This window comes from Rhineura floridana, chromosome 11, assembly GCF_030035675.1.
Source record: "Rhineura floridana isolate rRhiFlo1 chromosome 11, rRhiFlo1.hap2, whole genome shotgun sequence".
NCBI lineage: Eukaryota > Metazoa > Chordata > Lepidosauria > Squamata > Rhineuridae > Rhineura > Rhineura floridana.
Genome location: NC_084490.1, coordinates 46,327,771 through 46,354,991, shown reverse-complemented (window position 1 = coordinate 46,354,991; position 27,221 = coordinate 46,327,771). Strand labels below are relative to the sequence as shown.

At 41.9% G+C, this 27,221-nt stretch overlaps 1 protein-coding gene across 19 annotated transcripts in view; it reads left to right on the top strand.

Moving 5' to 3' along the window:
• The window catches only part of SRCIN1 (SRC kinase signaling inhibitor 1), a 183,990-nt gene that overhangs the window by 138,287 nt on the left and 18,482 nt on the right, over positions 1 to 27,221 (top strand). For 15 of the 19 annotated variants that reach the window (XM_061589047.1, XM_061589045.1, XM_061589036.1 and 12 more), the window contains 3 exons: positions 6,353 to 6,460; positions 9,790 to 9,864; positions 13,296 to 14,722. In XM_061589047.1, the coding sequence (XP_061445031.1) occupies positions 6,353 to 6,460; positions 9,790 to 9,864; positions 13,296 to 14,690 (1,578 nt within the window). In that variant the 3' untranslated portion in view covers positions 14,691 to 14,722. Of the gene's footprint in view, positions 1 to 6,352; positions 6,461 to 9,789; positions 9,865 to 13,295; positions 14,723 to 26,860; positions 27,002 to 27,221 lie in introns of those variants that run through there. The other 4 variants (XM_061589051.1, XM_061589050.1, XM_061589038.1 and 1 more) reach the window with 3 other exon arrangements.

Genomic DNA, 27,221 nt, shown 5'->3' with positions numbered 1-27,221 from the left:
GCAAAAGCAAAATTAAGTGTGCTGACCACATATAGTATCATCAATCAATGGAGCTTGGTCTGATTCAGAAATGCAATTCTTTTGTATCTTAGCAATGCTTGTTAGATTTTGGGTACTGCAGATCTGGAAGCTAAAATAGCAATAGATCTGTGAGTGCTAAAAAGGACCTGTCCTGTGTCCCCAAAAACATCACCACAGTGGCTTTGGGGAGTTTTTTATATCAGTGGTCATCATTACAGATTGGCCAAGACCATTTGGGTGAATGTGGGCTTAAAATCAAGAGAGGATTTTTTATCAGTTTTTTAAACCTCTCTCTCTCTCTCTCTCTCTCTCTCTCTCTGTGTGTTGTTTTTGGCTTGAGAGGCTTTCACCTACCCATGCATTTTGAGATTTCTTATCCAGCAACTTTGAAGGCCTAAAAAGGGTGTTTATTATTCTTTTTATTATTGTATTCCTATTTCTATTAATCATATTGTAGCACAATATACAATGTGCTTTACAGTTCAAAGTGGATGTTTTAGTAATGACACATCTTGGGATTTCAGTTTTTTAAAAAATATCTGCCTGCAGATCCTTTCTGAAACTGAGAGTGTGGTCAAGTCCTGTGGACAGTTTCCTGCTTGTCAGGTGTCTCCCCACCCCCAACAACAAAGCACCCTGTTTTTGATCCATAGTTTATGAATACCCTCCTTGGGCCAGAATGAGCAATCCACACTATTTTGTTTTCTGTCTGTAAACAGACCCTCAAAAAACAACCACCTTCCGGACTTCTGGGAAGGGTGACTTCGCTTGTGCCTGCTTTTGAGATGGGCTCCCGCCTCAAAAGAAGCTTATTCAGATATAAATCAGTCAGAACATTTTTTTTTTGACTGATGAAATTTCTCCCGGGCAGGGAGAAACGTAGAGATCAACCTCAAAAGCCTGTTTTTGTTGGGAGGACTGGATTTCATTAATTTATGAGAAAAGGTCCAGCCAGCAATGCCGGACGGACTTCCGAACAAGCTCTATCTGATTAATGCGATACGTTTATCTTTTCTTCAAAGAGAAAACGGACTAACAGGCAAGCACCCTTCTTTCTGTTATTTTTTTTACTTGGTTTAAATTGTTGCAGCAAAAAGAGATTTGTCAAATGAATCAGCTTTAAAGAACTTCTGGGTGAGCTATAACTCTTCTCTGTTATTCACGAAATTAACAGCTTATCTCTGTTTCTATTGCAAAAAGCTGTCCTGGAAGTGCATTCTAAAGATATAAACAGAAGAGGGATTTCTATTCCGAGGAACATTATATTGTCTGGGACTATTCTCTTTTTGGTCTATTTTATTTTGACGAATCTGCTTCTTCACAACGCCACTAACTGTTTTGATGCTGGGAACTAAATTTGTTTTGTGTTCTTGAACATAGAGAGATAAGGCAGGCTGCTCTGTTTATACTGTGATGTCATCAAGCCTGGAATATTAACCCAATTGTTGCTGAAATAAGAAGTGAACATAAGAACATAAGAACATAAGAAGAGCCTGCTGGATCAGGCCAGTGGCCCATCTAGTCCAGCATCCTGTTCTCACAGCGGCCAACCAGGTGCCTGGGGGAAGCCCGCAAGCAGGACCCGAGTGCAAGAACACTCTCCCCTCCTGAGGCTTCCGGCAACTGGTTTTCAGAAGCATGCTGCCTCTGACTAGGGTGGCAGAGCACAGCCATCATGGCTAGTAGCCATTGATAGCCCTGTCCTCCATGAATTTGTCTAATCTTCTTTTAAAGCCATCCAAGCTGGTGGCCATTACTGCATCTTGTGGGAGCAAATTCCATAGTTTAACTATGCGCTGAGTAAAGAAGTACTTCCTTTTGTCTGTCCTGAATCTTCCAACATTCAGCTTCTTTGAATTTCCACGAGTTCTAGTATTATGAGAGAGGGAGAAGAACTTTTCTTTATCCACTTTCTCAATGCCATGCATAATTTTATACACTTCTATCATGTCTCCTCTGACCCGCCTTTTCTCTAAACTAAAAAGCCCCAAATGCTGCAACCTTTCCTCGTAAGGGAGTCGCTCCATCCCCTTGATCATTCTGGTTGCCCTCTTCTGAACCTTTTCCAACTCTATAATATCCTTTTTGAGATGAGGTGACCAGAACTGTACACAGTATTCCAAATGCGGCCGCACCATAGATTTATACAACGGCATTGTGATATCGGCTGTTTTATTTTCAATACCTTTCCTAATTATTGCTAGCATGGAATTTGCCTTTTTCACAGCTGCCGCACACTGGGTCGACATTTTCATCGTGCTGTCCACTACAACCCCGAGGTCTCTCTCCTGGTCGGTCACCGCCAGTTCAGACCCCATGAGCGTATATGTGAAATTAAGTTTTTTTGCTCCAATATGCATAATTTTACACTTGTTTATATTGAATTGCATTTGCCATTTTTCCTCCCATTCACTCAGTTTGGAGAGGTCTTTTTGGAGCTCTTCGCAATCCCTTTTTGTTTTAACAACCCTGAACAATTTAGTGTCGTCAGCAAACTTGGCCACCTCACTGCTCACTCCTAATTCTAGGTCATTAATGAACAAGTTGAAAAGTACAGGTCCCAATACCGATCCTTGAGGGACTCCACTTTCTACAGCCCTCCATTGGGAGAACTGTCCGTTTATTCCTACTCTCTGCTTTCTGCTTCTTAACCAATTCCTTATCCACAAGAGGACCTCTCCTCTTATTCCATGACTGCTAAGCTTCCTCAGAAGCCTTTGGTGAGGTACCTTGTCAAACGCTTTTTGAAAGTCTAAGTACACTATGTCCACTGGATCACCTCTATCTATATGCTTGTTGACACTCTCAAAGAATTCTAATAGGTTACTGAGACAGGACTTTCCCTTGCAGAAGCCATGCTGGCTCTGCTTCAGCAAGGCTTGTTCTTCTATGTGCTTAGTTAATCTAGCTTTAATAATACTTTCTACCAGTTTTCCAGGGACAGAAGTTAAGCTAACTGGCCTGTAATTTCCGGGATCCCCTCTGGATCCCTTTTTGAAGATTGGCGTTACATTTGCCACTTTCCAGTCCTCAGGCACGGAGGAGGACCCGAGGGACAAGTTACATATTTTAGTTAGCAGATCAGCAATTTCACCTTTGAGTTCTTTGAGAACTCTCGGGTGGATGCCATCTGGGCCCGGTGATTTGTCAGTTTTTATATTGTCCATTAAGCTTAGAACTTCCTCTCTCGTTACCACTATTTGTCTTAGTTCCTCAGAATCCCTTCCTGCAAATGTTAGTTCAGGTTCAGGGATCTGCCCTATATCTTCCACTGTGAAGACAGATGCAAAGAATTCATTTAGCTTCTCTGCAATCTCCTTATCGTTCTTTAGTACACCTTTGACTCCCTTATCATCCAAGGGTCCAATTGTCTCCCTAGATGGTCTCCTGCTTTGAATGTATTTATAGATTTTTTTGTTGTTGGTTTTTATGTTCTTAGCAATGTGCTCCTCAAATTCTTTTTTAGCATCCCTTATTGTCTTCTTGCATTTCTTTTGCCAGAGTTTGTGTTCTTTTTTATTTTCTTCATTCGGACAAGACTTCCATTTTCTGAAGGAAGACTTTTTGCCTCTAAGAGCTTCCTTGACTTTGCTCGTTAACCATGCTGGCATCTTCTTGGCCCTGGCGGTACCTTTTCTGATCTGCGGTATGCACTCCAGTTGAGCTTCTAATATAGTGTTTTTAAACAACTTCCAAGCATTTTCGAGTGATGTGACCCTCTGGACTTTGTTTTTCAGCTTTCTTTTTACCAATCCCCTCATTTTTGTGAAGTTTCCTCTTTTGAAGTCAAATGTGACCGTGTTGGATTTTCTTGGCAATTGGGCAGTTACATGTATGTTTAATTTAATAGCACTGTGGTCACTGCTCCCAATCGGTTCAACAACACTTACATCTCGCACCAGGTCCCGGTCCCCACTGAGGATTAAGTCCAGGGTTGCCGTCCCTCTGGTCGGTTCCATGACCAACTGATCTAGGGAATAGTCATTTAGAATATCTAGAAACTTTGCTTCTTTGTCATGACTGGAACACATATGCAGCCAGTCTATGTCCGGGTAGTTGAAGTCACCCATTACTACCACATTTCCTAGTTTGGATGCTTCCTCAATTTCATATCTTATCTCAAGGTCTCCCTGAGCATTTTGATCAGGGGGACGATAGATCGTTCCCAGTATTAAGTCCCTCCTGGGGCACGGTATCACCACCCACAACGATTCTGTGGAGGAGTCTGCCTCTTTTGGGGTTTCGAGCTTGCTGGATTCAATGCCTTCTTTCACGTATAGAGCGACTCCGCCACCAATACGTCCTTCCCTGTCCTTCCGATATAGTTTATATCCAGGGATAACCGTATCCCACTGGTTTTCTCCATTCCACCAGGTCTCGGTTATGCTCACTATATCAATGCTCTTCTCTAAGACCAAGCACTCCAGTTCTCCCATCTTGGTTCGGAGGCTCCTAGCATTAGCGTACAGGCACTTGTTAGCAGTGTCTCTCTTCAAGTGTCTTTGGCACTTGTGGTTAGGCCTGTGGTAATTTTGCTCTTCTGAATTTATATCCTGTGCCCCTGCTCTCACAATGCCTACTTCTAGGCCTACCCCTTTTAAAATTTCATCATTTCATTGGTTTTTATCCCAGGGGGGAGGTTTATTCCAAACCGGACCTTTCTCAGCTCCTGTCGGGTTTCCCCCCTCAGTCAGTTTAAAAGCTGCTCTGCTACCTTTTTAATTTTAAGTGCCAGCAGTCTGGTTCCATTCTGGTTCAAGTGGAGCCCGTCCCTTTTGTACAGGCCCGGCTTGTCCCATAATGTTCCCCAGTGCCTAACAAATCCGAACCCTTCCACCCGACACCATCGTCTCATCCACACATTGAGACTGCGAAGCTGGGCCTGTCTAGCTGGTCCTGCGCGTGGAACCGGTAGCATTTCAGAGAAAGCCACCTTGGAGGTCCTGGCTTTCAGCATCCTACCTAGCAACCTAAATTTTGCTTCCAGGACCTCACGGCTGCATTTCCCCATGTCGTTGGTGCCAACGTGCACCACGACCACTGACTCCTTCCCAGCACTGTCTACCAAACTATCTAAACGACCATCTAAAAGTGGTTCTTCTTTATTTTTGTTTTGTTTTGTTTTCGTGGTTTTAAAAATGGCAATCAAGAAAGTGGCTGAGAATCTGGAAGTAATTATGTTTCAGAAAATAATGGATGAGATTGAGATAACGAAACAAACCCTGTGACAGGGCAGTAAGGAGCTGAAAATGGAACTGAGCAAAATGACGCAGGAGCTTAAAGAAATAGGGGATCCTGTGAGAGAGGAGAATGAGATCAGAGATAAGAAAAGAAAAAATAAAGGGAAGATACAAGCCCTGGAGATTGGAACAAATGTGGAATTGGAAAAAGATCTGGAGTTTATGGATATTAGAAATAAAATCTACTGTTTGGAATTTAACGTTAATTAAGAAATTAATGAAGATATTAGAGATAAAGTTATCAATGGCTTGGATAATCTTCTGGACTGGAATGACGTGATGGAGCTTGATATAGAGAAAATCTATGGAATTAACTGCAGCCATGTGACAATGGAAAAACTCTCAAGAGATGAGCCAGTGCATTTTGTAAAAAAGAAGAACACAGATATGACTTTACAACAATATTTCAGCAACTTATTCAGAATTGATGGCAAGAAAATATTTGGGATAGAGGAAATTCCCATCAGACTCTTATTATATGACTATGGCTATGACAGCAAGATTATTATGGAATACTGATAATGGAAGATTGGACACTGAAATTACTGGACTTAACAGGACTCTTGAAGATGGAAGATGGAATTAATATGGATAATGGAATAATGGCTATTGAAATTATTGGACCTAACAGATTTTGATGAGATGGATTAATCGATATGTTTATTTGGACTATGGTTATGACAATAAGATTATTATTATTATTAACGAGATGGATTAATCGACATGTTTATTTGGAGAAAAATTGATAGATATATTTCTTAAAGAATTGAAACCTCTCTTTGACTTTTTGTGGAAAGAATAAAGTAATGTTTATGAGATTTGATGATTAATTAAGATAACTACTGGAGGAAAGTGATTTTATAATATAATTTAAGAGACAGGATTGTTATATATTGTAGACCTACAACTGATTTGATCTGCGACAAATGGGAAGTCAACATTTTATTTTTTTGTTTAATCATTTTTGTTTTGTTTTGTTTTTTGTCTTTGAATGTTTTATGATTTTGTTTTGTTTGTTTTATGAAAATTTGAATAAACATTATTGTAAAAAAAAAAAAACACAACCACCTTCCATGTTCTGACTTCCTCAGGTATTTCAGAGAAGCTCTTCATTTATTCCTAAGTTCCGTTGTGACCCACTCACGCCTGCCACAGACATGTGGCCCAATGGGGCCACCATAGCAGCCGAAGGATGGAAGGTAACAGCTGTTGCTTGGACAGATTGCAACTCCCTTCTTCTCTTCCTTCCCTCTGACTAGCTACCCATCACTGCACCACTAACAGGATTCCTCTTCCGTTTCTGCAGCCCTTGTAAATGCTTCTTTCTCTTCCTCTCTGTACATTAGCAAACTAATGGCTCTTTCACTCTTCTCCAAATCACTCATCTGACACAAACTAGTGTGCATTGTACTGACACAGCATGGGATCCAGTGGGCACTATGTGTGGTTCTTTCAAAGGGATGTATGTCTGGGCTGTTGGATCACCCCTAGAGAATACCAGGAAAGTTTGAGCTGGGGTGGAATCCCAAGTGTTGACCACTGTTTGTCGCGGGTACCTCACTCTTTCTGCTTGCATTATGATTTTGCCTGCACTTAGAAACAACAGGATCTCCAGACTGCAGTGCATACCACATCCTTTGGGAAGAGCCTGGGTGCTTGTTCCCATTGCTAGTTTCCATGTGCATGCATCCTAAAATGTAAAAAAGCCATAAGGCTTAGAGAGAGCCTCAACCTTCTTATCTCATCTCCCCCAACCAGGGCACTTCTGCTCTGGTATTATCTTTGGTTTGAGTCAACAGTCTGCTTTATAATCCTTGGAAATCAAAAGTTTTTCATAATTGATATTAGAGGTGTAAAAAAAAATTCTGCAATATCTGGAAGAGTGTGGGAGACAAAAGACCTCACTTAGTTCATTGCAGAGTTGGATGCTGTTAAGAATATTTAGTGATTTCTCTTGAAATGCCTCAGTGATGGTCCACTGGGGTTAGGAAGTGCCATACCCTCCTCTTGCAAAGGATCTTGGGCTCCCCCCCCACTCAGGCAGCTTCAGGAGCTGCCGTGATAGAGACTGAATGTTGGGTGATCTGAAGTGGCACCCAATAAAATGTTCTCAAGATGAATTGACGGATGGGTTTTGCTCATGCTCAAGGATCCTTGTTTAGGATAGGGAAGAACAATTTCCCCAAATTACATTGGCAGTTACCATGGGACTTATTTTTTTTATCTTCCACTTGCTTCTTGTAGCTTGACTCTCTTGCTTGGGACTGTGCTCTACGTACATCTTTTCTGGGGTGTGGCTGCTCTCTACTTGCGGCAAGCTATGGGCTGGGTTGTGTGGGCAGAATGTGCAAGGTGCCCATGGACAATTGGACTTGCCTTATGTGCAAGGGATTGAACTGCTTGACTTCTAAATCCCTTCCAAATTTTTTTTAATTCTGTGGGCATGGCTACACTACCAGCTTCTTTCTCTTCAGTGATCCCTGGGAACCACAGTTTTGCAAGAGATAATGGAGATCTCCAACAGAGAATTCTCCGCATTTGTCTGCCTGCCTGCCTGCCTATCCTCTCTAAACTACAGTTCCCAGGAATCTTGGGGGGAAGCAATCACAGTTAACCTGGAATGAAGCAAAACTGATATATATTTGCATTGTAAATAAACCATTTGGTTCTGCCTATAAATTATACTTTGAGATGATTAAAGGGTTTTCATTGTATGGAAGACAACAAGGTTAGCCTTATCACAAGGCAAGTTGCAGATAACCAGTTAGGCTGCAATACACAAAATTTAGACTGGTGTTGTGTCAAATAGCCTTCATTTGGGTCCACCTTCATCAGGTCTTGTGGGGGACATGCCTTCAAGATGGCACTTGAAGGGTCCATAATGTTCCAAATAATTGTCATTGCAGACCAGCCTTCTCCAGTGTGGTGCCCTCCAGATGTTTTGGACTCCAACTCCCATCAGCCACAATCAGCATGGCCAATGGTCAAAGATGATAGGAGCTGTGGTGCAAAACATCTGGAGGGCATCTGGCTGGGGGAGGCTGTTTCATACCATCACAGGCTGTAGCCTGGCACTTCCAAAGCAGTTTTTGCATGGTTTGTGGTTTTTGTTGTCTCACTTGCTCATTTAAAGGGACTACATAGCAACTCACAAATTTGTCCAGTTTGATCATTGTACCCCTGAGTCTTTCCGGGAGAGAGGAGTTGAGACCTGGGCCAAACAAGACATGTTAGTGGCAGAACCACATGTTAAGATCAGGCTGCTGCCATGGGTCAAAGGGAGATTTAAAACGCAAGGTCGGGGGGTAGGAGAACTAAGCACTGCTCTTTTGTCCCTGAACCTGCTATTGATTGATTGATTGATTGCCATTTTTCTTTTGGTGAAGTTCCATGACTTTAGGTAGCATCTGCTGGGAGAAAAATGGTTGAAAAGAAGCAGTTTCTGGGAGAAAAGGGCAGGTGGGGGAAGAGTTCAGCTTCACCCTACCCACCATCCGCCTGCCCAGTACTGCTGTTTAAATCTCCCACCCCCTTCTTTGGCACAGTACAGTTTGGGATGTGCCCTGTCACATCTTGTAGTACCATCCTTATAGTAAGACCGTACTTGTATAGTATACACCTACAGAGCATTGAATATGGCCTTTTCAGAATCTCTGTTTTCATTTAAGATTTCTGCTCCTTATGGCTTTGAAGAAAGTTTCAATATCAGAAAGGGCTGAGCAAGACTTCTAGTGGTCCAGAGGCTGGAACACGTGCCTTGCCCACCCCTCACCCTCCCTCCCCGTGATTATAATAGTCTGCCCTACCCCATTCTCAGTCTTTATGCCCTTCCTTCCTTCCAGTGTTTCCTGACATATTTATACTTCAGTGTAAAATATTCTAAAAAAAGTTCTGAGTATTCTTTGAAATCCTGCATTTTAGAAGCAAAATAAAACATGCTAAATCAAGCAGGTGTATGTAAATCTGTTTAATCTTCTGTAATATATTGATATCACACAGTTAGATCTATATGGGGCAGAGCCCCAATTCTGTTAAGAAAAGTAGGTACATCTCAGTGAAGACTCCATCTCTGCCAAATCTCTGTCTGCAACTATGCATATCCATATCCACACACCTTTTGGGGAAGGTGCTTCTTCATTCAGTTGTAAGAACCAAACAGGGCTCCTTTCTCAGTGTCAGATATTGCTCTGGCATTATTGAAATAACATTAAAGAAGAGAGTACCACTGTGCATGTCCAGAGTGCCTGCCCACCCATGCTAAGGAATTCATGGCTGGTTTGAACAGAAGTGGCTGCTTAAAATTCCAAGCCACTCATTGCTTATCTAAGTTGGCCTGCTTGCCCTTCATCCTTCCATCTTTCCAATTCCTCTTGGGAAAATCAATGGGAGGATGGGGATGGAGACCCACTTTCTTGCTGTATTATTCCATGCTGACCAGATCAAGGTATCCCCCATTTTTGCTCTTTGTCATATTAACAAGGGTAGTTGGGAGCACTGTAACCCTTCCATTGCACTGTTCTACTATTAGGCTGCTATTACTGCTGGCCATCATGTAGCTGGAGCAAGCTTCAGTCTCCCACGAGCCCATGCGTCAGGAGCCCAGGTAAGCATGATGGATTACAAAACAGGGTGGAGGGAGCTACCTTAGGGACTACTGGACCTGGAAGGGATGGGCACTATTGCCACAGAACACAAAAAAACCCAACACAGTCTCCAAAATTTTTAGTTTTCTTTGCTTGGTTGGGTGGTGGTAGTGATGTGCTCCTTGAAACTCTTTGTAGCTCTCTTCTCTGAGAACCACATTGAAAAATACAGGGGATTAATCATTCAGACCCACGGGCAATCTCTGATCTCTTTGCATACTCAAGGGCTGAATCAAAGATCAGAGTTGAAAGAAGGTCAACAACTGCTTGTTAATCTACCTCCTTTTCATTCTGTCATAAACTGTCATGTACACATGGGTGTAGTTGTCTGGGGTCGCAGGGTGTCATAGAGCACTTACTTTTTGAGGAGCAGGGTCCCTACCAAGTCCCTACATATGAGCCAATCATCATGAAAGGGGAGCATGTTAGCCACTGAGAAGAGTCCTTGTCCTTTCGTGCTGATTGGAGCCAATCAGAGTGAAAGCAGGTGAGTCAGCCACAGAGAAGACTCTTCTCAGTAGCTAACATGCAGACTCTCCTTTTGTGCTAATTGGCTGCTAGGGACATCTGTTAGTGGAGTTTGGACACAGAAATGACACGCAGACCAAGGGAGATGAGGGAAAGTGGGAAAAGGGGCATTGCTCTGAAGAGCTATCACACATAGCTGTGACAATCATAGAGACCCAGCACTTCTGAATTTGCCACTGCATTACTGTATGTACATATTAACAAGGTTGTTGCATATTGTTGGTAGAATTTGTGGTTCCACAGAGACATGACACAGTGATCCATGAATGGCCCATGGTCTGTTTACGGGTGGGAAGGGCATCACAAGGAGGGGAGGGGCTTTATACTCAGCATTATAGAATGTGCTTTGCATACACAAATCCCTCGATTCAGTTCCTGGCATGTCGAGTTAAAATGATCACAGGTAAAAGACCCCACCCAAAGACTCACTTCTAATCAGAGTCAATGGCACTGGGATAAATCTACCAGTGGACCCACTCAGAATAAGGCAACTCATATGTTTCCTCTCCTTTTTCAGTGGCAGAGCACCTGTTTTGCATGCAGAAACTCCTGAGTTCAGCAACTCCAGTTAAAAACTCTGGTAGGAAGAGCCAGGAAAGATCCCAGTGTGAGACTTTGAAGAACTGCTGCCAGTCAGTGTAGATTGTATTGGGATGGCTGGACCTTCTGATGTTGTTTTTCCATATGTGTAGACTGTGTACAGGGATTGATGGTCCATAAAAATATGTTCAGTAGTAATAAATGGTCTGACTCAATATGAGGCCACTACATGTACATATAATTCAAGAAGGATGTTGAGATATAAAAGAGAAAACTACAAGGAGGATAAAGCAACTTGAAATCCAAACATTTAAGAAAAGACTGAAATACTTGGATTAATGCTGGGCCAAAGTATTTGGCCTGGCAATCTTCATACAGACCACAACGCTCTTTGTGATTTTGCTGGGCTAGATAAAATCTCTTAAATTCTTCAGGAGGGACCTACTTATCTGAGAGATATGAGGCAGCAGAGGGTTATGCATAAAATCTTTTAAACACTTTTTAAAAAGACATTTATTTATTTATTTATTTAACACATTTTATCCCACTCTTCAGTCGAAAAAGGCTTCCAGAGTGGTTTCCAAATATCAGTGGTATCAGTCCTTGCTCTCAGGCTTTCAATCTAAAAGACATGACACAAAAGGAAAACTGATTGGGAGGAGGAAAAAAGCATGCTCAAGCAGTAATTCTTAGTTTCAAAGTTGTTGTAATGACAAGCTGAAATGGAGAGGAGGAGCCAAAAGTTGCTGGTCTCCCAGCAGTGCTCATAGAGAGGCTCTGCAGTCCTGTTTCTCCCTCTCCTTTAGCCTGATGGAATATGGCTTCTGCTAGGTGACAGCTGAGGGAGGAGCCTGATGGTAGTGGTATTTCAGAAGAGTGGATGGAGAGAGCATGATGCAGTGTTGTTTCCACTGGGCCATTCTCAAGGTGAAAAAGCCACAAGGCCCCTGAGGCTTACTGTGATTGTACTTGAAGAGACAGCCAAGATATGTTTTTTAAAAACAGTTAAAAGAAAGACTTAACTACACAACAGCTGTCACCTTGCATGTATCCCTCCCTGGAAAGTTTCCAAAAATGCCCTTGAACTTTCATGAAAAACAAATGGCCCCATGAAAGGGAGGGTGGCATTTTCAGCCCTGCCTTAATGTGGATATGTTCAGCCTAGGCCAGAGGGAAAGATAGCAGTCTACACATAGGGAAAAACAACATCAGAAGGCATGTGCCAGAGGCAGAATTACTATAATTGTAGATTTAGGTGGCCACTTCAGGGGTTGGATGCCTTGTTGCCCTTACCTCCCTGGAAAAAAAAAAGCATCCATAGTTAGAACTAAATACAATGGCAGCAGACACTTGTCTTGGAACTCATGTTGCCCCGAAATACTTGTAAATTATGGGAGAGGAGGCAATTTTAAGTGAAAAAGCAGCAGGCAGAATAGGGCTGTTAAACCCTCTGCTCATCATTTTTATCCCATAGTTCTTCCCGTCTCAAGTTGCTTCTCTCCCCCCGCCCTCCCCCATGTCATGCTCATTCCTAGTCTTGGAGCCTGGCTGAGAGAAAAGCCAGCACGTGGGAAAGGTTTAATCAGCACTAGGAACAGAGAAGAAATTTGATTCAATTCACATTTAAAGGCGAACCTACCTAATTCGCATTTTCTGAAAAAATACGCAAACGAAACACAGCCATCTTTGAAATTCGCACTGATCTGAAATTGCAGTGCAGTTCTCCAGCCAAGTAGTGCGTGCAAAAGCACATATACGAGGGTAAAAGGTGCACAAATGTGCATATATATATACAAAAATGCATTATGTTAGATAAAAGTGCACAAAAATGTGCATATTAGGGGAAATTTGCACTAAAGTGCTAATGAATTTTCATGAGGACTTTTACAACAAAAATTCACAAACTGATGTGGAAATGTGGAGAACTGAACTTAATATTGGAAAAAAAGAGAAACAGAGAAAAGCTAAAACTGATGGATTTGGCCATCCCTAGCACTCGTCTGCCACTTTCCCAACTGAAGTCCTCACATCCGTATTGCTTTACAGGAGTTTGGTGTTGACTTGTGATTGGAGTCAGGTCTGCTCTGCTATCATCGTTTGCCATTTTGCTCTGTCTCCAACTTCACTTGGTTGGCCCAGTTTTCCAGGCCCTTCAATGGATGCACATCTTTAGGCAAGGGAATGGTCCAGCTGGGCAAACAGACTAATCCAGACACACTATTAAGAACTCGCTAGAGTCTTGAACAGAGAAGATCCTCGTTCCTTTTGTTCACCCAGCAAACTCCCTCCCACCTCAATAATTCTTGTCTGAATTTTCCCTTAGGAGTCAGGACTCTCAAAACCTCCATCTGATTACAATTCCAACCTTCCTCATATTGCCCTTTCTGAGTGGGTGTCCAGCCTACCATTTCCTGAATCTCAGCCAGAAGCTGATATGGACGTATGCAGTCCTTGGACCCGTAATCACCAATGCACCGGAGGACACTTGGGAGTCTTTGGACGGACTATAGTGGAAATAAAAGAGAGTCCAATGGTCTTGATGGGAAAGCTGAGCAAGGATGAAAGGAAGCTGAAACCTTTAGTTTGTGAACCATCTGATCTGTCCAATAAGACCTCAACATGCATCCATTCTCTGCCAGCAAAATTGAGGTCTTGGGGATGTCTGCCTGGAACTGGGCTTACTTGTGACACTGGTCATGTGGGAGAAGGAGGAGCAGTGGCATTTGAAACAACAAAAAAATCACAGGATGATAAAGTTCAGCTGGAAGGAGAAAATATTATGAATATTGGGGACAAGCAAGCAAATAGTTTACAAACATCTGCCCAAGAGGCTGGGATCCATACACCAGACAACCAAGTATCTGTCATCTTAGCAGAGGTCACATATGGATATAAGATATTTTCTTCACTCGTGAGAGGAAGTGATATACTCTTGGGATTGGATAAGAGAAATAGCAGTGCAGAATCAAAAAACAAGGAAGCTGATCAGAACACAGATGAGGTACCAATAGCTGTGAAAGATCCTGATGTTGCTTGCACACAGATGCAGAGAAATAATCTGACAGATGTTTCCAAAACATGTTTCCCTTTGCAGAATCCAAAATCCCCTGGAAACAAAGAAGCTATTGAGTATGATACAGTATCTCCAGAGCAATCCCTAGATCCTGTTGGTGCCAGCACAAGCGAGGATGAGATAAACATAGAGAGGGAACTGACTATGATTCTAGAAGAGAAACAAAACAAATGTGCTTCTCTTGATGGGATGACCACAAGAAGCCGAGAGATTTGCAAAGACACTTACCAAAGGCTGGACAACCTGGAAGAGACCATCAGAGATCTGGAAATGACTATTAGTGAAATTAGCAGCCAGACATCTACTGAGCTTATATTTCCTCAAAATCTTCTTAGACAGTTGGGACACAAAAATGCCAAAAGTGGAGAAAGAAAGATGGGCATGAATGTGCCCAGAAGCAACCATGCTGGTTTCATGGTTGTGGAGTCAGATTGCTACAATTTAAAACGGTATAAAGTGAACAGCCGACCCAACTCTTCTCCAACTAGTTCTAAACCTGCTTTGCTGCCGAAACCTCAGTTCCTGTTGAACGACAACCCACAGGTTCACTTTTTATATATATTCTTCTTGTTCTGCTGTACCTCTAGATTCCTCCTTGAAAGTCTTCTCTCCTGTCTGTCCTTTCAAGATTTCATCTGCTCTTAAGAAAGAAGGTGTGAAATGTCTTAGAGGCTGGACTTTGGGTCTCTGGAAAACTGTATCTTTAAGTGGAATTTCAAGTCCAGTCTTGCTAGGAAGCCAGATGAAACCCCTTCCACTTGTTTGAGCTGCTCTTTATTTGTGGCTATGAAAATGGTTTTGATGGTCTTAGTCTGATTATTTACTATGCATTACTGCATGCTGTTTGTACTAGCTTTTTTCTTCCTCACCAAGTCTGTCTCTGAAATGTAAGGAGGACTGCCTCATAACAGAAATTAAAGAGCAACACCCTCTTTGGGCAATCTGAGCTACAAATGCAAACCAGTTGCCCAAGGCTTTGTTGTTGAACTGTCATGGCTCTCACCTAGCCAAGAAACTCTGGGAAAATGAACTTCTGTAAAGGGGGTTCCCAGCAGAACCAGCCCTACAGTTAAACAGAGTGAAATGAATCTTTATTGCTCAGAGCCATAGGCTACCACAATTAAACATGTAAAAGGAAAATACAAAATACATATTAAAATACAAGTCATATTTAGACAGAGTGAGCCAACCGCCTCAGATGGCAGGTGCTGAGGTAGTGTAGAGCCAGCAGAGCCCCGCGTACCATGCAACCTGCACCCCCTACCCTCCGGTGTGATGAAGGATGTTGTCCTGTTGCTAGGTGTGGAGAAATCATTCTTTTTAAAGTTATTTCTGAGGTGAAGTTTTGCTTTGAGGAAAACTTTACCTCAGAAATAAACTTAAAATGAATGATTTCTCCACACCTGTGTTCTTCATGCCAATGTTGACGAAAGATTCAACTGCCAATCTGGTTGGCTTTGTACATGGGAAAGGAGTTATCTAGTCCTTTGCATGAGGTAGCAATTTGTCTTGGGCCGACCTCATTCCCAGACCTTTAATTTGAAACACTCTTAGAAACCTACAATTCCTATGCTTCTTTGGAGAAACCAAAGCAGTTAAATTGGTTTCAAAAGGGTTAAATTTGTGCTATGGTTGTAGTGCCCTTCAGAAGTAGCACACTTTCTCCCCACTCCCGCCCCAATCTGCTTATAGGCTCTTTTCCTCTCCTCAATGAAGGCAGATAGGCCTTTATATATGGACGGATTTGATAGTATCCCCCACCTTCCCTTCTGTCATCTGTAGCCAGAAGAGTGGTGTGCTGTTTGGGCCTCCTAGAATGGATCTGAAAAATTTCCATTTCTCTTAGTGAACCCCTGGAGAAGGGTGAGCCCTATGGACCGGTCCAGAATCCTTCCTTTTCCTTTCCACAGCCAAAGAACCTGAAGCAAGATAACGCTCAACATTAGGGTTGGCGTTGTTGACTTAAAGCAAACTCTTTGATTTTGCTTTGTGACATAACTCCTGCGAAACTTCTCAGCATTGTCTCATTCTAAATAGGGCAGAATTAACGTGGAGACTCCCCAAATGTAAAATCCTTTGCTGGAGATGGGAATGGACTTATAACTTTCCGATGTTTGTGAGGCATATGAATGTTTTACATACGAATATTGTGGATGGTAAAATGTCCTGGGGTTTACGGTTTAGCAAGTTTGCTGTAGAACGGAACATTGATGGTTATAGGTGGACCAGAGACATAGTGCAAAATGCTACCCCAAAGAAGGTTCAGTTGGGGCAGGAGAATTTCTAGAAACCATGAACTTCTTCTCTTTGTCTCTATTTCCAATGTGAGCTATGAGTACTGTTACTTATGAGTGCTTCCAGACAGGTGGCTATTGTGGGATTGGTACTCCTCATGCATGCAAGTTTTTTTGCAGCATCCATTAGGCATAGAGGAGAAATTCTACCAGCCTTTCCCAACCTTTGGGTCCCCAGATGTTGCTGGACTACAAATCCCATCAGCCTCAGCCAGCATTGCCAATGGTCAGGAATTATGGAAACTGTAGCCTGTCAACATATGGGGACTCAAAGGCTGGGAAGGGCTGTTCTATTCAGTTTGCATTTAAAGATGAAGCTACCTAATTTGCACTTTACAAACAATATGCATACTGAAATGTGGCCATCTTTTGAAATTTGCACTTCTCTGAGTTTTGCAATGCAGCTGTCCAGCTGATAATGCTAAGGTAAAATGTGGACCACAGTGCATACATTAGTGAAAATAACATACAAAAATGCATTATATTAGGGAAGATTGCTTTGCAAACATGTATATTCAAAGAAATTTGCACTACGATGCTGATGAATTTTTATGAGGACTTGTTTTAAAAAATTGCAAGCTACCATGAAATTGTGGAGTTCTGATCTTAAAACTAGAAAAATTAGAAAGTGAAAGAAACCAAAATTGATAGATTCCAACAACCCTAGAATCCACACAACATCACTGTCATTGAACTGTCAGCCCATATTATTTCCCCCCATATAATTTAGATTTACCTCTTCCACAGAAAATCCAATGTTAAAAAAACCTGTTGACAATGACCCTTTTGTGATATCTGAATGACCCTTTTGCAATATTAAGCACCCGTCTAGAATCATTTGGCTGGAAGTCAAAACAAAACCATCTATTCACAAGAGGGGTCTGGAGGAACCCCGAGGTTTGCAGAAGTACAAAAAAAGTTAGGGGAAAAAACACCTTAATGAGGGGAAAACCCAAAAACTGCCCAATAATGACAGAGCTGGCTCAATGGCAGAATGCTGACCGACTGCTGATGGAAGTCAGGGGGGAGGAGAATAGAATGGAGTCTCCTGAAAGACAGCATGGCTGGCTGGCTGGCTGGCTGGAACCCTGAACAGGAACACTCCACATTGCAATATTTTGTTATAGATCCCACTTGTAACTTTGCTAGCTATTCTGTTGTGGCAGGGTTACATGATGATTTGCACCTTGCTTTTGAAGCACTGAGGTCAATTGAAGAAGATGGTACCACACCACACATATAGTTCCTATTTGAACTTAACTCTGACCTGTATTGAGATGGATTGGGAAAATGTGCTGGTTTCTCATTTGGAAATCTGTTGAATTTAATACCAGAATCAATGTCCCATGTGATGAATCAAGGCAATTTCCACTAAGGATGGATATTTATTTATTTTGTTAAAAAAGAGGTGTTGAACTCAAGTTTGCCTTAAAGCTGCCCTCTGTTTTGGAAGCTCTTTTCCCTAATTCTATATATGTGGGATCAGACAGAGACCACGGTCGTCTGCTGCTGAGAGGCATTCCACATATGCACAAAGCTTTCTTTTCTGTTTTGCTATTTCAGCAGTGAAAATAGGATTGGGGGCTCTGCCTCGTCCCTTCTCCCCTTCTATCCACCATGTTGTTTCTACAGGTACCAGAGCAATAGGAATCAGTCATTAAATGTTCAACAAACCCTTCTCAAATCCTTTCTTATAAAAAAGGATTTTAATGGTGCAGGTTCATTCTCACCTAGTATGCATGCTTCTTTTTAAAAGGCATCTTGGATTTTAATACTTACTTTCAAGAACTTAAATCTAATGTTTAAATTCAAGAACACATTCCAGCTAAGCAAAATCACTCAAGGAGGTGTGGTCTGTGGAGGGGATGGGCTTGGGGAGAGTTTCAAGGGCTGGCTAGACCTGGAGGATTGCATTTGGTCCCTGCCCCCCCCACGTTCAGTTGTGAATTCACACCACTCCTATCCCCTCCCCCCACTCCAAAGAAAAAAAGGAAGGAAAGAAAGGAGTAAGCTGAGACTTGGATATATGTGATTGTGGGGACCCAAAGCAAGCAGTCTTTGTGAATGGATATATTTTTGATTGAGTGTGTGTATGTGTACTGCCTTCAAGTCGATTCCGACTTATGGCGACCCTATGAATACGGTTTTCATGAGGCTGAGAGGCAGTGACTGGCTCAAGGTCACCCAGTGAGCTTCATGGCTATGTAGGGATTCGAACCCTGGTCTCCCAGGTCGTAGTCCAACACCTTAACCACTACACCACACTTGCATTTAACCATGCAACTCTTAAAAGAGGGCGTTAGTAGTGATAATTCACTCATTAAGTTTCTTTCATGTTGCCAAAATGAGTAAATGAGAATCAAGGTTGTTAATTTGATGAGCACCTCCCAAAACTGTTCACAGCAGTTTCAAAAAATAGAACTCAGAAAAGATGTTTGGCAGCCAGAGTTTACCTTGATCTCTGCTAGCCACAAATTCTGCCTCAAATTCTGCCAGGAGAAGGATGCTGCCCCGGAAATGAGTAAAAGATGCAAATATGAAGCTTGAAAAGAAGCAAATAAGAGGCAAAATCTATTTGCTGTGCAAAATATGAGGTGTAAGTCTATAGAAATTGTAACATTATTAAGGAGACAGTATCATGAGTTAGCCATCAGGTGACTGCCACTTAATACTGTATTGTTGTTATTGTTATTAATATACCACTAAATATAGGAAATCCTAAGTGGTTTGTATAAAACACAATAAGAAGACTACAAAAAAGAAAAAAACTATATACGAGTATAAACAAAAACAAGAAATACATCAATAAAGCAGAGAATCCATCAATAAAATTCAGTGAAACATAAAAAACAGGGTAGCATGATTAATCTCAGGAGCCAGGGAAAGCCTGCCTAAATAGATGAGTCTTCAGGAGGCATTTAAAGCTTGTCACTGTTTCCAACTCACAAGCAGCGCTTGGGAAAGTGTTCCAGACAGTGGGATGCCACTACCAAAGAAAGCCCACTTCCAAGATGTCATAAGGGGTATGACATTTTGTGTCTAGTTTACTATTTGATAAATTCCCATGATGATGACAGCCAAAACATGTTGGGAATTATCTAGTTAAATCATGCCTCATCATATCAACCTCCTCTTGTATCTCTCCTATTACTTCCCCCTTTTTGTTAGTCGGTGCTGTCACCAGGCTTGGCTTCGCAGGGTAAGGCATACAAGTTTGTGTTTCTCACGGGCTTTATTTTGGAGCGAAATTATTCCTATTTCTGACTTTGTCGTTCATCTTTTGTATCACAAACTGTTCTTGGACACAGTCAATAAAATTTCTTACCTCCTTGCTCTTTTGCTTGGCAATCTGTTTGGAATAATTTCTCTCTTTTTCACCCGCAGCCCTCTTGGTCAAGTGGCAATGATTACCAACTGCAGTTCCTGTTCAAAAGAGCTATGTATTCCCACTTTCACCCCCAACACATAGCTATAAACAAATCCAATAAATCAGGGTTGGGGGACCTTCTTCAGCCCAAGGGCTGCATTCATTTATGGGCAACTTTCTGAGGGCCACATACTAGTGATAGGTGGGGCCAGAGACCAAAGTGGCAATGGATGTGACTCTTCCCTTCGTGCGGTAGGCTGCACTGCAGCCACACAAAAGTCATACATATAAATAAAGGGGAAACTGTCACGTCAGCCTCGCCTCCTGTCTTCTGCAATAGCTCTCCTTGGCGGTGGCGGTGCCGGAAATAAACAAGCAGCTGCCTGTTGGGCCTGCAAACTGAACCCCTCACTTGAGTTCACTTAGCCATTGAAGATTGCTGGATGACCCTGGGACAGTCACAGTTTCTCATCCTAACCTACCTTGCAGGATTGTTGTGAGGATAAAATGGAGGAGAACCATGTATGTCACCTTGAGCTCCTTGGAAGAAAGGTGGGGAATAAATATTATTTATACACACATGCATGCACATACTCTCTCTCACACACCCCCTTCTTCATCCTACAACCAGTCAAGGAAGAGGCGTTATCAACAAGTCAAGGACACATCTAGCCAGGCACAAGCACTTGAAGGTGCAAAGCCAGGCACAAGCACTTGAGTGAGGGCCGTGGCCTGGGAAGAATCCCAAGGACTGGGCAGAGAGGGCAGGACAGCCGCATTTGGCCCTGCGGCTGAGGTTCCCACCCCTGCAAGAAATCAGACCTCAAAACCAATATCAAATCATTGTAATACAATCATAATAGATAATAAAACGTAATAGCAGAATACAGTAGTGGGGGATCAGTTATCCTTTCTGACTTTCTTTCACACACTTCTGGTTTCATTTAATTTTATGGGTTTTACTTCTGAGTAGGCATGTATAGAATAGCACTGTAAAGATGTAATCCTATACCCAACGACCAAGTCCCATTGACTTCAATGAGATTTACTTCTTAGTAGATTAAAAACCAAACCACGAGGGAGACACAAATATCAGAAAGAGCACAAAAAACAGAAGTTTCTCAAAAGGGCCGACTAATAAGATTTATTACAGCTCAACATGTTTTGCAGCACAGGTTCCTTCTGTAGGAGCAATTGCAGACTTTCAAATTTTATAGAGTTGCCAAAGCAGCTTGCAAAATAGTGCCTCCCTGGCACCATGGGAGGGCACATAGGACAGCACTGTAAATGAAGTGCAAAAATAAGAACAGGTAAGTTTGCAGCTTATGTGAGAACTCCCTAAAATATAAAATATGTAACTTGAATTACAACAGATTAGGCTAGCAAGTCATGCTTCCCCTTTTCTTCCTTTTTCCTATTCTTAGCAATATGTCTATCAGAAATATGCTTTTCCATCTTCCCTAATGGACTTCTCTGAAGAACTGAGCCCTGAGGAAAAAGTGTTGTGTCTATTCTGAGAAATAGGCCCTTTTAGAAGCCTTTCATACCACTGATGCAGTTGTTTGTCTTCCTAAAATGTGAATTTCAGTTAATGGAACAATCCTAACGTGCACTGAAATACACTGTGATTATTTGATTAGGAGGCTGGGCTTTCTTGAGGCACCTCCTGTTCGTTGAGCATTCATCCTGATTTGCTTGCACAAAGTTTCCATGGAGGTTAGATTATGGTTCCCTCCAGACTGGTGGTTTTTTTGCAGATGTGTTCTGCAACCTGTAATTGATGCAATAACAGAGCATTTGTGATGAATTTATACCAGACCGTCTACATATCATTCTGCTTTATTAGTTGTTCAAAAATGCTTCCCCAGTGTTGTTGCATTATTGTTGTGTGGTGGGGTATTCTTGGGCTATAGCAGTGGTTCCCAACCTTTATGAGCATGGGACCTCCTTTATAACCTGAAACTTTTTTGTGACCCCCTCCCCCTAGGGAGGCAGGCTGGCTGCCAGGAAGAAAGGGGGAAAGCAGCCTTTCTTTGCAGCCTTGCTTCTTTTTGCTTCACAAAAAACCCTCTTCTCTCATTCAAAGTAAGGGTGTTGTCAGCAGCAGCAGTGTGAGGAGATGGGAATTGGTGATAGTAATCCCCTCTTCTTCCTGGTAGCTCCACCCTCAGCCTCCTTTGGCATCTGCCATGTATTTTATAGGCAGATGCCTGCCCTTAGTGCGCCTGAAAGACGCTCTGGCGCTTCAGCAAAAGGCCTCCCCTCTCGTTGGGAGCAAGGGGGAGGTGTCATCTGCAGCGCCAGTGGAGAGCAGACAGTCTTGAGAGAGTGAAGACTTTTTTTAAAAAAAATAATAAAAAATCCATTTCTTTACTGTTCATGGCCCCCTCTGGATTACTTCGCGGCCCCCCTGGGGGTCCCCAGCCCCCAGGTTGAGAACCACTGGGCTATAGCTCAACAAAAGCGGGACAAAAACAAACAACCTGGAACATTTGTGATATAAAAAGTTCCAAGATCTTAGCAGGAAACTTCAGGACATACACTGATTGGAAATGAAGCAGTATATCCACCCTGAAATTTTTGCAGGCACAAACATTATTGAAAGAGGGATCGTGTATAACCAGCTCAATACCATCAGAAGCACAAATAATCATGAATGCACAATAAAAAAGGATACAATCAGGAAATACAATGAAAGGCAGGAATTTGTGTTTGAATTGTGCAGTGATACTTTTTAAAGTGTTGAACCTAAGTGGAGGGGGCTTACCCAGGCTGTGCTTCAAACTGCATAAGGGGAGAGTGTTCTTGCACTTGGGTCCTGCTTGTGGGCTTCCCCCAGGCACCTGGTTGGCCACTGTGAGAACAGGATGCTGGACTAGATGGGCCACTGCCCTGATCCAGCAGGCTCTTCTTATGTTCTTATAATCTCTTAGGTTGGCAGGCTGGACACTTCAGGATTTTGGAAGGCGAGGCATTCCTTTGTCCTGAATGGATATATAATAATATTATGACACCCCTTATTAAGGCCTTGGCTGATACTATGATCCTATTAATCTTGTTAAATTTATAGGCAATTATAAAATATTTTATGCAGGAAATGAGAAATTAAGAAATGGGGTTGCTTTAATAGTGAGAAATGATGTAGCAAAAGCAATTAGGAGCTATAACACAAGGTCTGTGTGAGTTGTATCAATGAGATTAAACAGGAAACCTATTAACATAACCATCATCCAAGTCTATGCTCCAGTGGCAAACGCAGGAGAATTGGAGAGATTTTACACAGAAGTACAGGAAGAAATTGGTCACACACCAAAACAAGATATGCTGATAATCATGGGGGATTGGAATGCAAAAGTAAGGAACAGAGAAGAACTAGGAATTGTGGGGAAATGGGGCTTAGGAGACAGAAATGAAGCAGGAGAAAGACTTACTGAATTCTGTGAAGCCAATAATTTGTTTCTTGCAAACACATTTTTTGAGCAACCAAAAAAGATGACTGTACATGTGGACATCACCAAATGGTCAATATAGGAATCAAATTGATTATATAGTTGATTGCAGAAGATGGAGAAGTTCCATACTTTCTGCAAAAACAAGACAAGGAGCAGACTGTGGTACATACAGATCATGAACTGGTAATATCAAAAATGAGAGTAAAGCTAAAGAAGAACAACAAAGCAATTATAATGCCAAAATACAATTTAAATAACATCCCAGAAGAATATAAAGATCAAATAGGGAACTGATTTGAGGCTTTAAACTTAGTTGACAGAGAACTAGAAGAACTATGGATTGAAGTCAGAGACATTTTCAGGGAAGAATGCAAAAAGACAATACCTCTAGTTAAAAAGAGAGAAAGACCTCAATGGAAGACTGACGAAACTCTTAAAATGGTTCAAGAGAGAGGGAAAGCAAATGCAAGAGGAGATAGAAACGTGGTCAGAACCCTAAATGCAAGAATACAGTGACTAGTACATAGGGACAAAGAGAACTATTACAATAGTTATTGAATAGAAATAGGACAACAAAAAGTGTAGAACAAGAGCCCTATTCCAAAAGATTAGAGAAATGAAAGGGAAATTTAAACCAAGAGTAGGAATGCTGAATAATCAACAGGGGAACACACTGACCGACCGAGATGAAATAAAAGGAAGATGGAAGCAATACACTGAAGAACTCTATAAAAGAGATGCAAGGATAACAGATTTGTTCATGGAGGAACCATATGATGAAGAACCAGAAATTTTAGAATGTGAGGTAAAAGCTGCTCTTAGAATACTTGGAAGAAACAAATAACCAGGAACAGATGGCATACCAATAGAGTTGCTACAAGCTACTGAGAAGGAATCTGTCCAAAATTTGACAAAAAATTGTCAGTAAATGTGGAAAACTAAACAATGCCCCACAGACTGGAAGCATGCAGTATACATCCCAATTCCAAAGAAATGGATCCCAGGGAATGCAGTAATTATTGAACTATTGCCTTAATATCCCATGCAAGTAAAGTAATGCTCAAGAGTCTACAACAAAGGTTCTTACCATTTATGGAGCGAGAAATGCCAGATGTCCAAGTTGGATTTAGAAAGGGAAGAGGCACCAGAGATCATATTGCAAACATACGTTGGATAATGGAACGGACAAAGGAATTTCAGAAGGAAATCACCCTGTGCTTTATAGATTACAGCAAAGCCTTTGATTGTGTAGATCAGCCTTTCCCAACCAGTGTGCCTCCAGATGTTGTTGGACCACAATTCCCATCTTTCCTGATCATTGGCAATGCTGGCTGAGGCTGATGGGAGTTGTGGTTCAACAACATCTGGAGGCACACTGGTTGGGAAAGGCTGGTGTAGATCATGAAAAACTATGGAATGCTTTAAAAGAAATGGGGGTGCCACAGCATCAGATTGTCCTGATACGCAACCTGTACTCTGGATAAGAGGCTACTGTAAGGACAGAATATGGAGAAACCGATTGGTGTCCCATTGGAAAGGGTGTGAGACAGGGGTGTATTTTATCACCTATTTGTTTAATCTATGTGCAGAACATATCATACAGAAAGCGGGATTGGACCAAGATGAAGGAGGAGTGAAAATTGGAGGGAGAAATATCAATAATTTAAGATATGCAAACGATACCATACTACTAGCAGAAACCAGTAATGATTTGAAACGAATGCTGATGAAAGTTAGAGGAAAGCACAAAAGCAGGGCTACAGCTGAACATCAAGAAGACTAAAGTAATGACAACAGAAGATTTATGTAACTTTACAGTTAATGAGGACATTGAACTTGTCAAGGATTATCAATACCTCGGCACAGTCATTAACCAAAATGGAGACAATAGTCAAGAAATCAGAAGAAGAGTAGGACTGGGTAGGGCAGCTGTAAGAGAACTAGAAAAGGTCCTCAGATGCAAAGATGTATCACTGAACACTAACGTCAGGATCATTCAGACCATGGTATTCCCAATCTCTATGTATGGATGTGAAAGTTGGACAATGAAAAAAGCTTCTTGCCATCTCTTGCTGTTCTGTTCAAGTTCTCTCCCCCCCCCCAGTATTTTTCCTCTCCGTTAGTTCCAGTGGGAGGAAAAATCAGTATGCCAGTCCTGGGTCTGGAGTATTTTTCTCTGTGTTCCGGGGCATATCCAGCAAATGAGGATCCAAAGCCTTTCCTGATCTGCTCCCAAAATGTCTCCTGTTTTGCCTTCTTCACTGTCAGAGCACCAACAGCAGAGGAGCAACAGCAGTGACCCTACTTCTCCACCTGTGGAGAGGAGGAAATTGCTATATACTATGACCCCTGAGATGTCCTCACAGGGACTACAGGATTGCAATTAATTATTCTGAATTTAGAAAGAGAATCAAAATTTGTTTCCTAGAAAATTGAAACAATTCCAGTATGTACATATTCCGATCCAATTTCAGTTCATATATGAATAAATGCATTTGGACAGTGAAAAAAGTGAATAAGAGAAAAATAAACTCATTTGAAATGTGGTGTTGGAGGAGAACTTTGTGCATACCATGGACTGCGAAAAAGAGAAATAATTGGGTGTTAGAACAAATTAAACCAGAATTATCACTAAAAGCTAAAATGATGAAACGGAGGTTATCGTACTTTGGACACATCATGAGAAGACATGATTCACCAGGTAGCTGATTCATAGGGTCGCCATAAGTTGTAATCAACTTGGAGGTACATAACAGCAACAAATTAATTTTATATTGTTCTAAATTGTTATTGATTCTATTGCAGATTTAATGGTTTTCTGTATATATTTAGAACTAGGTGGTTGTAAGCTGATTCAGGTCTCTAATGTGGGGGTTAAATAATACAATTATTACAAACAGCTGGTCTCCTGGTGGGAACTGCTTGCCCTGTATGGATTGCATGCTCTGGGCCAGACCCAATGTGTGAAGAAAGCAACATGCTAAAAATAAAAACCCTTTACCACTCTTCCGTTATTTTCTGCTATTCAGCTACCTTGTTTTGACCCTTCTTTGACCCTTCATCCAACTCTTTCCGCTCTCCCTGAACCTCTAATGCATTTCTAGACTGACAAAGAAAGTGGGGGCACGAAAAGGAGCACAGGGTCACTTAAAAACCACAAACCTCCATTGTGCCTTGATTGTGATAGTGCAAGTATTCTGTTCTGTAATTTCATGAGTCTATGGCAGCAGCAAATGGTTCTTTTTCTTGCAGGTGAAAGGGGGCCAACAGGTATGATATGCTCATTGAGAGTAGCATTGGTGGGAGGATATTTTGCTTGCCTTCAAAGTTCTTGTACTCTGCAGCAGAGCTTGAGGGCATGTGTACAATACAAATGAAGCAGGTTTGACTATAAGCAGTACCTCTCTTCCACAAGAAGCCTGTCAAGAGGTAAATAGCTCTTTCATCTCCATAGAAGCTGAACTCTGTGTCAACATTATTTTGCAGATTTTTTTTCTGAGCAGTTAGAATGTTTGTGTATAGCCCATGAGACTGTAATAGCTTAGCCAATGGGGGTGGAGAGAGATGCATTTGACAAATATTTTGTGACACTCTAGCAGCAGAGCTGGTGGCAAGCCCTTAGCCAATTATCTACGTAAGCTATCAGGAGTCTTGTTCTTTAACTTCTCTCCAGAGTCATCCTTTCATCTGTTCTTTTTCCAGAGCGGTGGAGGCGTCGCAATCCCAGCCATGAAGATGGTCAATCCAGCATCGAGGCTGAAGCAAGCCCAGCAGGGCAGCCCAGACAAAAGCAAACACATAAAGCAACGCATGGAATACATGCGCATCCAGGGACAACAGCAGGTAGTCTATCTGTAGGCAACCACACCACTCTGTTATGGGAACACTGGGGTGGAGCCAGGCTGAGTTAGGATCCCTTCATTTTTACATTTGGGTAAAGGTGAGTGGTGGGTTGGCAAGGGAGAGTTGATCCTATCTCTAGGGGTGGAGGAGCATGAGAAGGTATATCTGCATCAGCTTTGAACACAAATTCTCAATGCCCCTTGGAAGCAAACTCCAGATT